Below are 15,178 nucleotides of genomic sequence, written 5' to 3'. Positions count from 1 at the left end.
AGCGACGTACTGACATTCCAGAAGCTTATGTTGAACGTTGTATAGCTTCCAATCAGTGTTGTGGAACAAGATATGCAATCCTACTATCCTAGTATGGATAGGGTACACCCTACTTACAAAGGATGAGGTGGACTCAGGCGATTAACTGGATTGCGTAACTATTTATCAGACCTTCTTGCGAATATGTTTTTTTATATTTAAAATTGTTGGCAGTTGTATAAAATAAACCATTTTAATCCGCGAGTTCCCTATCTAAAATGGTCATGTCGTATTATTAGAAAAAAAAAATCCATCACAAGACCATAAGAACAGTTACATCATCAACCAGATCAGGATAAGAAACATTTACATCATGCATTCATCTTGATGAGCCTAATTTTGTCAGGACAAAGCCAACCATGCACCATACCATCCACAATAGGTGACAGCAAGAAACCTTGCAGAATTATGAAAACATAGTAACATCAGTTGTTCCTATCTTGATGGTGCAGAGCTAAAGACACTTCTACAGCTTAATCATGAGAACCATTGCAGTCAAGCACAGCCTGCTCATGCCAAACTCCATTTAAGTTAGCCTGCCATAGCTTAACCATGCCATCACCTCCGGTCGATGCAAGCGTCATACCACCCATGTCCCATTCCAGTTGCCATACCTAGTCAGATGTAAGCAATTAGTACGATGTCAAATACGAGTGTGCTGAAGAAAAGCAGCTTAACCCAGTGAGATCTATTCCAATTTCCAACTAGCGTGACAGTGGAAAACTACAAGTGAAACAAGACATGAGTATGAGGGTCGAAGTTATTGTTTCCTTTCTCCTTGATGCATGTCATGGTTATAATTATACCAGCGTAAGTCCTCCCTTATCAGATTTGCAACTATTTGATTTCAGGGATTATAAATACCATGTTCTCCATAGAGCACACAACAGTACCATGTTAACATGCATACCTCTCCATTGTGGCCAGGAAGTACAGCAACATTTTCTGTTGACAGTCTGCCATCAGATTCAGGGTTGAAGCCTACATGCCAGACTGCAATTCCTTTGCAGGTTGCAACTGCTATGATCTCATATGGTCTGAAAGAGAACACATGAAAATTGTAAGAAGAGCATAGCAATACCACGAAACAACAAACTGTGGGGGCAAAACAAAAGCTAATGAAAAAAAATGCATTTGGTATGAGCATATCAATACGATGATCTACCAAATTGCCATGCTCTTTCTAAACCAACCACATGAGCACCCAGCCATCAATTAGCCTCAGGCCTGAGTTCAGCTGATTACCGACATCAAGGCACGCAGGTTCAAGTCATATACTTGAAGCTTGTGGTCCATCAAGCAATGGCGGACATGCTAGCGAAGAAATTATCAAGAAAAATCTTCTCATATTGGTTTTTCGGAGAGCGAACTTAAAGATCTTATGAAGCAAAAAAGATTGAAGAAAGATTCTGTCTTGGAGCAAGGATGATTGGCTTCATCAAGCTCAAGTGGAGTGCTCAAGGCAAATGTATGCCGAGGTAGGTGTTACTAGGTTTACCAAACTCAAGGAATTGGAGGAAAATCAAATTATAAGATATATAGCCAGTCAAGTTGCTGCTCCTTTCCACTCTCAGTAACCTCTACATCTTGCTGCTCCCTCACACTTAATAGGCTCTAGGGAATGAGTTGCTTTTTGTGAGGTGCAACAAGATTTTGTACATTGAGTTGCACACTTGCACTTGGCGCTGCATTAGTTTGAGGCTTTGAGCTCTCCGCCTCAACTATGCTAAAGTGTAAGTCCGAGAACTTCTTGGAGGACACAGCTTTCTAGACAGTTTGGTGGAGTTGAGCTCGGCGATCTCTCCGTGGAGATTCTGAAGAGGACCACGGAGTTGTGAGTGGTTATGGAGCCCATCATATCCAGGATGAACCAAGAAAATATTCATTGTGAGATTGCTTAAGGCAAGGTACTTGAGGGAAGAGCTCGACTCAGGGTGTGTTTGGTAGCCTGTGTCACTACAGAAAGACTTTCCCAACTGATACAAGCTGACCTCACACAAGCTGAGCTGAGATTTTAGGTCATGTTTGGTAGCTCGGGTGTGCTCACCCACGCTGAGGCAAGATGTTGTTTGGTGAGACAAGCTCAGCTCAACCTATACATTGTTTTACAGAAATAAACAATTTGCAAAGAGGTACGAAATTTTACAGAAAGAACCTTGAATGGAAAAATAAAAAGCAATCAAGTATCAGCTCTCTCCATGAACCAGCCGGCGGTGCTTGGTTGTCCGCGCGAGGTGGTGGAGCTTGGTCGTCGGCGCGAGGCAGCGCTGGGCGGCGGCGCTAGGGGCGGTGCTTGGTGGTCTCGCGGTCGCGGCGCGAGGAGGCGCTAGGAGGCGTCTTGGCTCGCGGCCGTGGCGGCGTGAAAGGGCGCCGTGGTAGCGAGAGGAGCCTCCGCCGGCCAGAAGGCCAAGCCCCTCCTGCTCCTTGCGCGGTGAGGCCGAGCTGCGCCTCCTGCTCGGTTGCCGGTGGAGCTCCTCCCTTGCACGGTTGCCGGTGAGGCCGAGCTCCTCCTACTGCTCGTTTGCCGGACGGAGAGGCGGCAGAGGAGGGCGCTCGCGGAGAGGCAGCAGAGAGGGCGCCCGCCGGAAGAGGAGGTGCTTGTTGGAGTCGTCGACGGCCGGGGAGAGGCGCAGTCACGGGGCCGGTCTTCCGCACGAAAGGAGAGAGATGGGTTTAGGGGGGAGGGGAAGATAAATGCCAGGCTGGAACAGGCGGGGTGGGCAGCTGCGAGGCCAGTCGCCCGAGACATTTTGCGGGATGGACTCAGCCGAGCTGAGTTGAGAAGCTCGATTTGAGCTTCTCAACTGGGCAGGGCTGAGAGGCATTTTTTGTACGAGTTGGCCTGAGCCGACCTACCAAACAAGGAAAACCTAGAAAAGCTGGGTTGAGATGGGAAAATCTGAGTTCACCCAACCTACCAAACACACCCTCAGTGAACTTGTTCATCAGGCTCAAAAGCGACAAAAAATAAGATGGATATTCGGACTTCCAGAACAAACATCGTGTCTCACTTGTCTCCATTAAAAAAAAAAAGGACGTACCCAGTGCTGAGAGCTCCCGCACTGTGCGGGGTCTGGGGAAGGTGTTAGTGGCAAGCCTTACCCTCACGAAGTGCAATGTGAGGAGACCGCGACTCGAACTTGTCTCCATTACTTCCTTGCAATTTATATCTTGCTATTCATACTACCATGCTTGTGCAATTATCTTGTTAGAAAGCCTTCTTGCTTGTATCCCTAGGTCTGCTAATTTTTATATAGACCTAGGTTTTTGGTGCATTTAGCTGAGCCCAGTTGTTTTACGATCTGAACTTGTGGAAATCCCCTTAGTTTAATTTAGCACCTAAAATTCGCTTAGATTGCAACCAAATGGCAGTATCAGAATATCAATATTCCAAGTGTGTTATACATTGCAGCCTAAAGGCATATCATGCTTGCTCATGATGGGGCTAACCTGCCAATGTTAGGAGCCCATGCTACAGCATGTACTCTATCTCCCTTATCTTCCGCTGAACCGAGTTCAATCAGTGGAAGCCAGCGCTGATGAGCTTGTTCAAACTCCCAAATCTGTTTATCGTTTCAAATTAGAATTTCGCATAGATAAATACCAGTTCATGGACTAGGAAAATACGAAAGCTGGTTGCTCATTAATGCAAAGCCAAAGCTACATCATGCGAAGATTCAATTACTATTTGTAGACTCCAATGCACATTGATCACCCTAATAACAGTTTTTATTTCATTATTATTCTCCCAAAGCAAGATAATATAAGAATACTAAGATTATTGCTCGGATGAAGTTGCAAAAATTTATTAACTCCATAATGAGCATACAAGAAACATGAAAAACTATCCACGAACCTTGCAAGAGTTGAAATATGGAGAATCTGAATTGAAACCAACAGCAAAACTAGCCTGCTGGCCTTCAGCTCTTCTTGGGCTCCATGCAATTGATGCAGATATGCATGCTGGCTTCCCGTTTCTGGAAACAGGATCGGTGATGTTCTGCAACTCTGCCTGAAATTATGTTAGGAATCAGTTATTGTACTTTTCAAAACAGACCATCAGATTACTGCAGCATGTTGAATCATGAAAAAAGGGATTTTCCAGTCAAGATAAACAGGAAGTCCATCAGCAGTAGAAAGGAACCAAAATACAATTATTGAGAACGCCAACAAATGTGAACAAAATTCAGATAAACCTGCAGCTGCCACTTGTCCAATTCCAAAGAATCCAAGAGTTCGTAGACTTTCACTTGACCATCTGAGTATGCAGTAACCTATGAAGACCAGCAAGAGTTACTAACAAATAATGAGGCACATGCAACGCATGACGGGTCAAAAACAATGCTAAAGCTTTGGAAAGCATAGTGAAACGAACCAAAAAAAAAAACACAACACTTCTGCACAGGCCGGTTTATTACAAGAATATAATTTGTTTGCCAGCTTCCTATAATTTCTAGTTAATAATTCTCAACTTTTGCTCTGCTTAAACTTTTATGTGTTCATTAATATACCTTGTTGAGTTGTTGACTTTGTTTACCGTATGTTATCCGGATTTGGGAGCTGTAGAGGAGTACTCTATGACCAGCTGTTGTATTAATGCTTTCTGGTTTAATAACTGAGATAGCCAGACAGGGGCTGCCGTTCACCAAAAAAAAAATGGTTTGCGTTGCAAAGTAAAAGGTGTGAAAAATTGGAGTTACAATTTGCTGCATGTGTGAATTGAAATGAAACTCTGGTTTACAAATAAGGTGTTCAAACTCACCATTTTCAGACTTGACAGCAGCAAACCAAACTGTACATTTAGGATGTGGGAATTGCCACCCTCAAAGACTTTACATTTCCTCCAGGTCGGAAGTTGATCATCTGTCAGTAGAAAAATTCTTATTAAGGGTCTCGTCTGCTAGGTTCCGTTAGTGACAAATCAAAAGGGGAAAAATGCAGCACAGCAATGATAAGTGTACTAAATGTATAGTTAAAGTGAAGCAGAATGCAGCTTCGATATTTATAAGAAGTTCAGAGGTAACAAAAACAACGAAGCATAAAGGTTGCTTGAATGATTATGTTGAGAAACAGTGATTCTATTGTTATACACGTTAGCCAAGATTAGATTAATTAAATAAGTTGTTTGATACGTACTACATTTAAGATTTCTCGATTGAGTTATCTTAGAAACATGTATATAAGTTGATTTTGGTAGAACCGACTGGTTGGGCTTTAGAAGTTAATGTTACTGGTGTCCAGAGAAGCAAATAAACATTGTTCTCCGTCGTTGCAATTCCAAATTTGGTAAATTTGATCACATCTTATAAATATTCAAGATCCAAACAGCCCATAAAGTTACAGACAGGTCAATTTGGAATTCCATACTACTCCCTCCGTCTAAAAATAGATGTCTCAACTTTATCTAGATACTAAAATGCATATCTAGATACATCCGTATCTACAGAAAAGTGAGGCATCTATTTTTAGACGGATAGAGTACTATTGCACTGTGCTGCAAAGTCTAGTAAAATAATCCTGTTATAGTGTTCGATGTATCAAAATAATAAAATATATTGTAAATAAAGTGCTTTAAATCTAATCAATACCTAGTGAGCACTGAACATGAGGGAGAGGAAAAATATCTGAAGTGCTTTAAATCTACTTGGTAGTCGGTAATGGTCATGATGAAGAGGCAAAGTGACTAAAGTACTGAACAGATCCTAGCCACACTACTATTGTGCATGTTATATTTTCATGGCCAAAATGAGCTAGCTATGTAGATGGAGATGCAAATAAATTGAGATCAATGATTGGTGCTCGCTGTCCAAATTCATTCTCAGTCAATGCACAAGCCACTTCAGACTTACTACAAAAGGTAATAACAGCACAATTATCTCCATCATGGAAGTGTAAATAGTTAGAAACATCAAACAGCATAAAACAACCCTTAAAGGCCACAAGGACAACTGACCTTCAGCAACCTCCTCCCACAAAGAGAGTGTCCCGTCAGCACAGACACAAGCTATAGCATCCCCATAGTCTGGAGGAAGCCAGACGACATTCACGATGGCGTGCTCATGGGCCTGATCCAAGATCAATCACATTATAAGACAAGCCACACCCGGGACACAAGAAACAACAAAAGGGATATGCTGTGGTTAACACAGATTAAGATAAATATGTTGTTCCAACGCCCATTGTGCTCCAGCTCCAGTATAATTTCCAATCACATCGGAAGTCTGATGTTATACAGATAGCAGAACCATTACACTGCATGTCCTTCTAGTTTGGTGCATCAAGAAATGAGAAACACTGATATTTCCTACTGACATATCCCATGACTGATTCCACAGACACTAATTGCAACATCCCGAGCAAGAACTTGGTAATCGTAAACCTATGCGACGCGTCACATGAGGACGTATTGTACACGAGAATCGAATACTAACAAGAAGCTCTAAACCCGCACTAAATCCGGACGAACTCATGCGGAAAATAGCTCAGTTACTAAGAGCATCCCCACTCGTTGGCGCTCCCCACGCCCAAATCCGGCGAAATTTTCGTCCGGATTGGATGAAGATTTGGCGTGGGGAGCGCCGAAGTTCCAGCCGTCCCCCCGGCAGGAAACCCCCAACCTCGACCATTTGACATATTTCAAACAAATTCAACATAAAATTTAACAAGTTCGGCAAACAAGAGGACGAGAATTGCTGAAACAAATTCGGCGATAACAAGTACAATGTTTAACAAGTGCTGAAACAAATGAAGCACACAATTTCACAATTTTTCAAACAAATTAAGACAGACTAGTTGGCGTCGGCGTTGGCGTTGCCTCGGAGCCTCCATATGTGCTCCACCGCATCATCTTGCGTAGCAGCTCGGTGCATTGTAGAGTCTCGAATCTCCCGGCGCATAGCAATGAAGGCGGCCCATGATGGAGGCACTCGGTGATTCCCCGCCACGCAAACGGACAGTTCTTCCATTGCCAATGCATGCAATCAATGCTTCCAAGCATCCCCGGAAAACCTCTAGCTTCATTTGTTGCAAGGATCCTCCGAGTGTCTTCGACAGTGGGTGATCTCAAGTAATAGTCCCCGAACACCGCTATGACGTCCCCGCAGAACCGGTAGAAACAATCAAGGGCGGTGGACTCCGCCATGCGAAGATAGTCATCCGCAGCATCACCGGGAGCTCCATACGCCAAGCATCCTCATAGCCACCGTGCACTTCGCAGCGTGACGAAAATCCAACCAAACCAAGGCAATCCGCCTTGCATCCGAAGTAGGGATCAAAGTGGCGGATGGCATACACAATTTCCGTAAATAGCTTTCGCTCATCCCGAAGCGACGCCGGAAAACACTCTCACCGTGCAATGGATTGTCGGCGAAGTAGTCGGCGTACAACATGCAGTAGCCCTCCATTCGCTGTCTCGGCTTGCACTTCCGGCGACCTCGTGCCGACCCACCACGCCGACGAGTTGCCGATCCGCCGTACATGCTTGCCAAGCAACCAAGGATCATCATGTGCTCCTCGTCTTGGGCGGCTGCTGCCATCTCTTCTTGCATAAGCTCGACGAACATCTGCTCCTCCTCTTCGTCCGAGTCCATGGCCGGCGAGGCAAATGGACGAACACCCGACGGGCGTGGTCGAGGCAACCCGAGCCGCGAGCGACGACGAGCAAGCAGGCCGGAAAACAGGCCGGCGGAAGAGCAGCCAGATAGACCGTCGTCCAAACACGGCGGAATATAGGCAGGTGGGGAAGGAGTGGCGGCGCAATCTGGGCAACAAGCCGGCGGGGTGGTGCCGGCGGCGAGAGAGATACGAGGGGTGGGGGAGATTTTGAGCGACGTGGCGGTGGGGTTCGTGCGTCGAGTCACCGACAGATCGGGCCCTTCCCCGCTTTTCACTCGTCCGGAGTCCCCGAGCGCTCCCCGGGGGCCGGGATGTCGCGGGATCGCCGGATGGATTTAGGCCCAAATCCGGACGAAAACGAGGAACCGGGGGCGCGACTGGGCCGAATTACGCCGTCCGGATGGAAAAAACGCTCGCCGGGGGCCTGTTCGGGGGGACGAGTGGAGATGCTCTAACCCACATGGGTGGAAGCGAAAGAACGAGACGGCGAGTTGGTGCCATGTGAGGTTTAGGGTTTCGTATAAAAGGTAGCGGTGATGCGGGAAACCGACCTGCCACTTGCAGGAGGGAGATGGCTGAGAATCGTAGACGGAGACGGACCCATCGATGGCGCCCGCGGCGAGGCGCCGGCCGCAGTGGTTCCAGCCGCAGCACGCGGTTCCGGGCCCCAACTGAGCCACCTGGCGGTCCGTCATTCCTCACTTCGCTTCCTCCCCTGAGATGTCGTGTCCGTCGTCGTCGGCGGCGGCGGCGGCCAGAGCGCGTGCCTGCCCGGAGGTGGTTTGTGCGGACCAGGTTGTTGTGGGGAGAGCGAAGCGTAGCGGCCCAGGTGAACGAAAGTAGTTTCTTGCTAGGCCTATAGGCTGGAGAGGTGGTCATACTAGAAATGTAGGCCCATGAAGAACTTCTAAGGCCTGATTGGTTGCCAACAAAGGTTTTCTCGTATCCAGTGGACCAAAAAACGTCCGTTTAGGAGATCAGCTCGCACTAGTACGATGTTTAAAGTTCTCAAAAAAAAAAAACTAGTACGATGTTTAAAGCAGACGAAAAGTTGACCCGAAAGGAACGGTGTCACTACTGTTTCGCACAGGGTGGAAAGCGCGGGAGACGAGACGAAACCCATTACTCCCGCACCCCACTCCCCTCAACGCCCAACCGACACACTCACCTTCCTCGGAGACTCCATGGCCGCCGCTCCTCCTCCTCTTTCCCCTCCGCCCGACGGCCTCCCCTCGAAGCGGAAGATGTCCGAACAAGAGGTGTGGGCGGTGTGGCAACTGGACTTGCTCGCGGCCGGCGGAGTCAGCAACCTCGCGGCCGCTATGAACGGGTCGTCCCCGCTCTGTTTGAGGCTGCCCGCGACGAGGGAGGCGACCATGGAGGCCGCGTCGGAGATCACAGATCTGACCAGCGGATCGTCATCGACGACGACGCTGGTCCGTAGAGCATTGCGGCTGGCAAGGCTCCTGCCTAAGCAGGTCCTATCCTCGCCGATTTGGCAGGGGTTTTTTGACCCCTCCGGCGGCCGCCTCGACCAGGCTGTCCTCTTCTTCCCGGGCTCCGGCGGGTCGGTCCCGCTCTAGGAGCGTTCCTCCACCATCGGGGGACGCCCGATTTCTCCAAGGTACGCGCAGAATCTCGCAGATTTAGGCAACGGTTAGGGTTTGGTCGATTTTGGTACCATCCGATGAATGTGCTATGTCCGGCGAACGGTCGGCTGGCATTAGGGCTAAAATGCATGCGGTACTAGGGTTTCTTCTCAAGGTGCTTCTTGCACAATATAGATTTCCCAATTGGGGAAGTGATTTTGTGCCGTTGTGAAACGATTGCACATCCCAAATTGGAAAAATTGGGACAAAACTTGCATGTACCTTATCTTCCTAGGTCGTGAAGCTAGAGTGTGACACGGTCGGCAGAGGGTGGTTCCCTCCACCAGGCTACCAGGATAGCATCGTCCTCAACACGGACGACCTCCACATGCTCGTCGTCCTGGAGGTTCTACGTCTAGCTCAACACGGACGACCTCCACATGCTCGTCGTCCCGCCACAGTTCCAGGACGGACACCGCGAGTGGATCAAGATCCCACTGCCTCATAGTGTGCCTTTGCCTGCATGTCGGTTCTGCGACAAGTGGGTGCAGGTCACCTACCATGGTGGACAGGTCGTCTTTGGCTGGAACTGGGCGCATGTGGTCTACAAGTACGACCTCCACTACGGCGACGTCGTGGAGTTCAAGCTGCAGGCCTTTGCCTCGAAGATGTTCATCTACAAGGTGGACTGCTTCACCACCAGGCTCTACACCTGCCCCGATCACGGCTAGGCGGTGGTGGCCCTTTTATATACGTTTGTTCATTCTTTCTATCTCTATTGTAGTGGTGCTTCAGAACTTATGGGTGCATGACAATGACTAGTGTTTCATCAGGGGGTTCTAGGGCTTATGTTGTCCCGGAACTTCCTTGCTTTTGATCAAGGGGTTTCACGGGATTATAGCTCCCCGGAACTTCCTTGCTTTTGCCCCGACTATGGTGATTAGAGGTTGTGCAGCTTAGCTAGTCATGTGTGTGAAGGGTTCGTTGTATGGAAAACAAAAAAATTCTACCGTGAACATGAACAAAAACCAAGATCCAATCTAGGAAGAAGCAAGATCTAATCTACCAAGATCGAAGCAACGAGAAGATTGCAAGACTAACCCTCGAAGATTCTAAAGCCTACGAGATTAATCTCGTTGTTGATGTAGTCGATCGTCCGTGCTGCAATCCGGCAGCACTTCCGTACTCGGTCGTGCGTATGGTGTCGATGAAGCTCGTCCTCTCCCCGTTCCAGCGGGCAGCGGAGGTGTGGTAGATCTCCTCGGAATCCTAGCAACACGACGGCGTGGTGGTGGTGGTGGAGGAGAAAAGCTGCAGGGCTTCGCCTAAGCCGGAGCAACGTATCGGTGGGAGAGAGAGGCGGACAGAGCACAAGGGATGAGGGAGGGTTGCGCCCCCTGCCCCCTCCCCTCTTTATATAGGGGGGTGCGGCCAGGGGTGGCTTGGCCCCTCCTCCAAGCCCTTGGCCGGCGGCCAAGATGGGGAAAGGGGGGAAAACTTCCCCCCAAGTTGACCCCCTAGGGTTTTGGGGAAACCCTAGGGGTGGCCGCATGGGCCTTTGAGGCTTGGTGCGCCCGGCCCATTAGGGCCGGGCAGCACCCCCTCGGCCCATGTGGGCCCCCTAGGTCGTGGGCCCCATGGTGGACCCCTCCGGAACCTTCTAGAACCTTCCGGTCTATCACCGGAAAAAATCCGAACTTTTTCCGAAACCTAGAAATCAACTTCCCTTATATGAATCTTATTCTCCGGGCCATTTCGGACCTCCTCGTGATGTCCTCGATCCCATCCGAGACTCCAAACAAACTTCGGTCTCCATCTCATATTCTGAATCTACTTATGCGACATCGAACCTTAAGCGCGTCACCCTACGGTTCGTGAACTATGCAGACATGGTCGAGACTCCTCTCCGAGCAATAACCAATAGCGGGATCTGGAGATCCATAATGGCTCTCACATATTAAACGATAACTTAGTGATCAATTGAACCATTTACATACGATACCGATTCCCTTTGTCACACGATACTTTACTTGTCCGAGGTTCGATCATCGGTATCTCTATACCTTGTTCAACCTTGTTACTGTTGCGGTCAGAAACCCACCGGCGGGCAGCGACTGGCAACACCGTAGAGCCGGGAACAACTAGGGCTGCGACTGGCCCCAGTCCCTCAGAGCGACGGCCCGCAAAGCCTTCTTGTCACACGTCCGATGCTGTCGCAAGGGCGTGCCACCCGACCTATACCCGGTCGTGAAGGTGTTGGATAATGCCTCGCTTAGTTTCTCGCATGGCATACACGTAAACGTTAAATACGAGCCTCGATCGGCTCTCAGGTTGTCCCGTGAATCGGCTCAAAGAGCCGATCCACCCATGATTCGTACGAGGTGCACGAATATATGGTGGTCCTGCTTGATCAAGATGAAGCTAAAGCGATCTACGACGATTTAGGGTTTTCACCGCATAATCGGATCATCCTACTCACGATTGGGCCTCGCGCTCGCGTACGGTGATCGTAAGCCGATCCTAGACAGGGCCTAAAAACCAACACGAGGTTGATCCCCGGAACATCCTGTCTAGGGCTAGCAAACTACACCCTGCGCTTTTCTTTCGTCGGGTCATGTTGTGGCAGAGCAAAAAACTGCCGCAGAATCCTTCATCATGATGCCTTGCCCCTTCCACTTCTCCACGTGGCCTGCGAAATTTTTCTGCCGGGCACCACTTCCTCGGGAACTGCTGTGGCATTGAATCTCCCTCATATCCCCTTTATTTAACCGTTTTACACGTTTGCTTCTTCATCCCCTTCGCATTAGCACCCCAAAAACCCTCCTCGCGCCACCATGTCTTCTTCCTCCTCATCTTCTTCCGGCCTTTCCTATGGGTCCTCCTCCTCCCGCGAGACGCCGCCGGACATCCGCGCCCCGGAAGAATGGGACCCGGAAGACCACGCCTCCTCCATCCGGTCCGAAGACGACCAGTCCCTGACCAGCGGGGATGAAGATCTTCAGTTCCTCGCCGACGGGGAACTGGAGTCGGAAAGCGAGGACGACCGGTTCCCCTGGGACGGCTGCCCCACCTCTGAAGAAGAGGAAGAAGAAGAAGACGACGACGACTCCCTCGAGGGCTACCCGCCGGCGAAACGCCTCCGCATGTGGTGGGACGACGACAGCAGCGACGATGAAGACGGGGATGAAGCTCCCGTAGAGGGCTACGGGAGTAGCGACGAGGAGCCCATCGGCAGCAGTGCCGATGAGAGTTCCGAGGATGACGACGAGGGCAGCGATGGCCCGTAGATTAGGATCTACTAGTGTAGGCCTAGCAGTAGTAGATTGGTCAATAGACCCTTCTTTTGTTCTTCCTTCTTTGAGCAATCGGCTCTTTCTTTGTAAGAAATCCTGTTAATTAATGAAGAAGTTTTCCCAATTTGACTTTGCCGATTTCTTTTAAACCGATTCTCAATGAGCCGATGGCAACGCATCGGTCTCTCATAATCCACCCTTCCTCTCTTCGACCACGGGGTGACTGCAATCTTGGTCAAAACTCAAAAAGCCGAAGTCAGCGCATCAAGCCTTCATGAACTATCCTTCGTCCTTTCGGACAATGAATTTGAGTTCCGCCGGATCACCACCCTTGACGAAAATTGCGGCGCAGGACTAGCCGATGGCCACCCAATCGGCTTTCAAAAATAGAGCATCCACCAGGCCAGCTGCCCCCCGAGTCTCAGTCAAGGCGAGAACGGTAATGGATCAGCCAAATGTGCAGCCATTGGCCTCACGTCACAACACAGAACCAGCCGATTTCAACAAAATCAGCTCCCCGGAGCAGAGAACCTTCAGGGTGAGCTGCCCCCCGAGCTTCTTCAGTCTACTCCTTGCGCCTTGCTGGTCAGATCGGCTCCTTTCCTTTGGCGGATCTGATGCAACCCATCCTTAACCTGATCCGCGCGTCCAGGCTGCTCTTGGCATTGGTATTGGTCCATCGAGTCTCTCTTCGTGGCCCACTTCACCTCTTGAGCCGATGGCCATGCATCGGCTGTGCTTAAAAAATTTTGAATTTTTTACGGCCGATTTATGTATCGGCCCCCATACTTCAATACCCATCATCAAAGAATATCTTGGGCTGCTGGGCATTGTAAGACGCTTCTACTGCATATCCCCGTGTTTATCCACCTAGGTGCCCCCCGAGCCGATTCTTTCAAGGGACTTGATGGTATCGGCTCTTCGTGGATTCCCCGTTGGATCGAATGTTGAACCCAGGCAGAATGGATGGTGAGGATAATTTTGGCCGATTGCTGGAATCGGCCTCCACGTTGCTTGCTCGATGAAGGTTTTGTAATGTTCCTCCAAAATTTTTTTGGGGCCGATCACAAGGATCAGCCTCGCCACGTTTGTCCATCGATGTTGCTCTTGTTACACGGTCAGTCCGGTGGATAAAACCAGCCTAACCCCGTTCTTTGTCACGTCGATGCGCTCGCGAGTCGTCCAAATTGATGCCCGAGAGTGGCTCTTGGCCCGATGTCTCCCAAACGTTCATGCCAGCCGTCGAAATCTCGGCTGAATCATCTGCGTGGACGACTTCTACTTCATCTCCATCCCATCGTATTAGGCATTGGTGCATCGTGGATGGAATGCAACAGTTGGCATGGATCCAATCTCTCCCCGATGAGGACAGCATAGGAGCTTTTGCCGTCGACAATAAAGAACGTCGTAGGGACAGTTTTCCTTCCTACGGTCGGATCCACATTCGGAACACCTTGTGCGTCGGATGCTTGGCCGTTGAAATCGCTCAGTGTTACATTGGTCTTGATCAGATCCGAGCTGGAGCGTCCCAACCGACGTAGCATGGAGTATGGCATGATGTTAACTCGCCGCTCCGGTGTCCACCAACATCTTGTTGACAAGCTGCCCATTGATGTATCCTCGCAAGTACAGGGCTTTCAGATGCCTGTAACTTCTTTCTCGTGGCTTCTCAAAGATGACCGGCCGTGGGCCGCAGATCCGCTTGTGCCACAGGTGCTTCGTATAATCCCGGAGCGCTAAACTCCGTTGGAAGGATGAAGACCATGTTTGTGCCAGCCGATGTCTCATCATCGGCTTTCCTTTGCTTGGGGCGCCACTCTTTTCTTTGTGGCCGACCTTCTTCGTCCAGTGGTTCGCTGAATTTTGGCGGCCGGATCAGGCCGTGCCTTCCTCAACGTGTGCAGGTATAATCTTTCAGCTTCCTCTAACCCACGTAGACGCTCGAACCCTTCGCTTCGGGAACGGCTGAGCCCATCAGGGCACCACCTTGGCCAATGATACTTGTCTTCTTCATCATCGTCCTCTAGTTCCTCGAGATCTTCCACCCGAGCGGACTCAGCATGCTTGTTCCGAGGCGGGAGAGGCCCTAGACGCTTGAACACAGACACGTTAGATGCATCCTTCTTCTTCTGTTTGCATTCTGGGCAGTTGCCGATTGTAGGCAATCGGCTCATTCCTGAATCCCAGCAGTGTCTGAAGAAGGGGCAGTCCCAGTGCCTATCCTCGTCGTCTTGCTCCCTCGACTTTTCCTTGGCGTGGCGCTCGTATCGCTCCTCGTCGTGATCATGCCGACGACGTCTCATGTCGTCCCTAGCCAGACGATCTTCTTCATCATCGTTGTTGTATCGCCGGCGTTGGTCGTATTGACCCACATACTTGTTGAGGAGGTGATCAGAGAGAGGTCGCTGATATCTTATGTTCTTCACTTCTCCCTCTGTGACGTAGCGCTTGCCGTCTTGGCGGAGCCGATCGCGTGGAGCGGCTTCCTCTCGTGTCTTTGCTATGAGAGCAGCTGCCCTCATCTCTCGTCCTTACCGCAGTGGTGCCCAGGTCCCACCATGTTGATATTGCACGAGAAATCTGGCTGGCACCCTCCATGGTAAGTATACTCCACCATGTTAACGGCGGGGAAGGGGTGTGTGT

The 15,178-nt window shown here is 49.7% G+C and overlaps 1 protein-coding gene across 1 annotated transcript; it reads right to left on the bottom strand.

Annotated features, from left to right (window-relative positions):
- Positions 1-312: 312 nt before the first annotated feature.
- On the bottom strand, positions 313-8,348 carry LOC124663494 (protein SEH1-like). The gene is made up of 8 exons (XM_047201189.1): positions 8,205-8,348; positions 5,993-6,104; positions 4,802-4,902; positions 4,236-4,313; positions 3,896-4,051; positions 3,490-3,602; positions 950-1,076; positions 313-653 (listed from the first exon to the last, which is right to left on the bottom strand). The coding sequence occupies exons 1-8, from the start codon at positions 8,346-8,348 to the stop codon at positions 513-515; spliced, it is 972 nt and encodes a 323-aa protein (XP_047057145.1). The 3' UTR covers positions 313-512.
- Between the last annotated feature and the right edge of the window lie 6,830 nt (positions 8,349-15,178).

The sequence above is a fragment of the Lolium rigidum genome, chromosome 6, assembly GCF_022539505.1.
Source record: "Lolium rigidum isolate FL_2022 chromosome 6, APGP_CSIRO_Lrig_0.1, whole genome shotgun sequence".
Taxonomy (NCBI): domain Eukaryota; kingdom Viridiplantae; phylum Streptophyta; class Magnoliopsida; order Poales; family Poaceae; genus Lolium; species Lolium rigidum.
The sequence above is the reverse complement of the archived record's forward strand: the minus strand, read 5'-3'. Positions and strand labels throughout refer to the sequence as shown.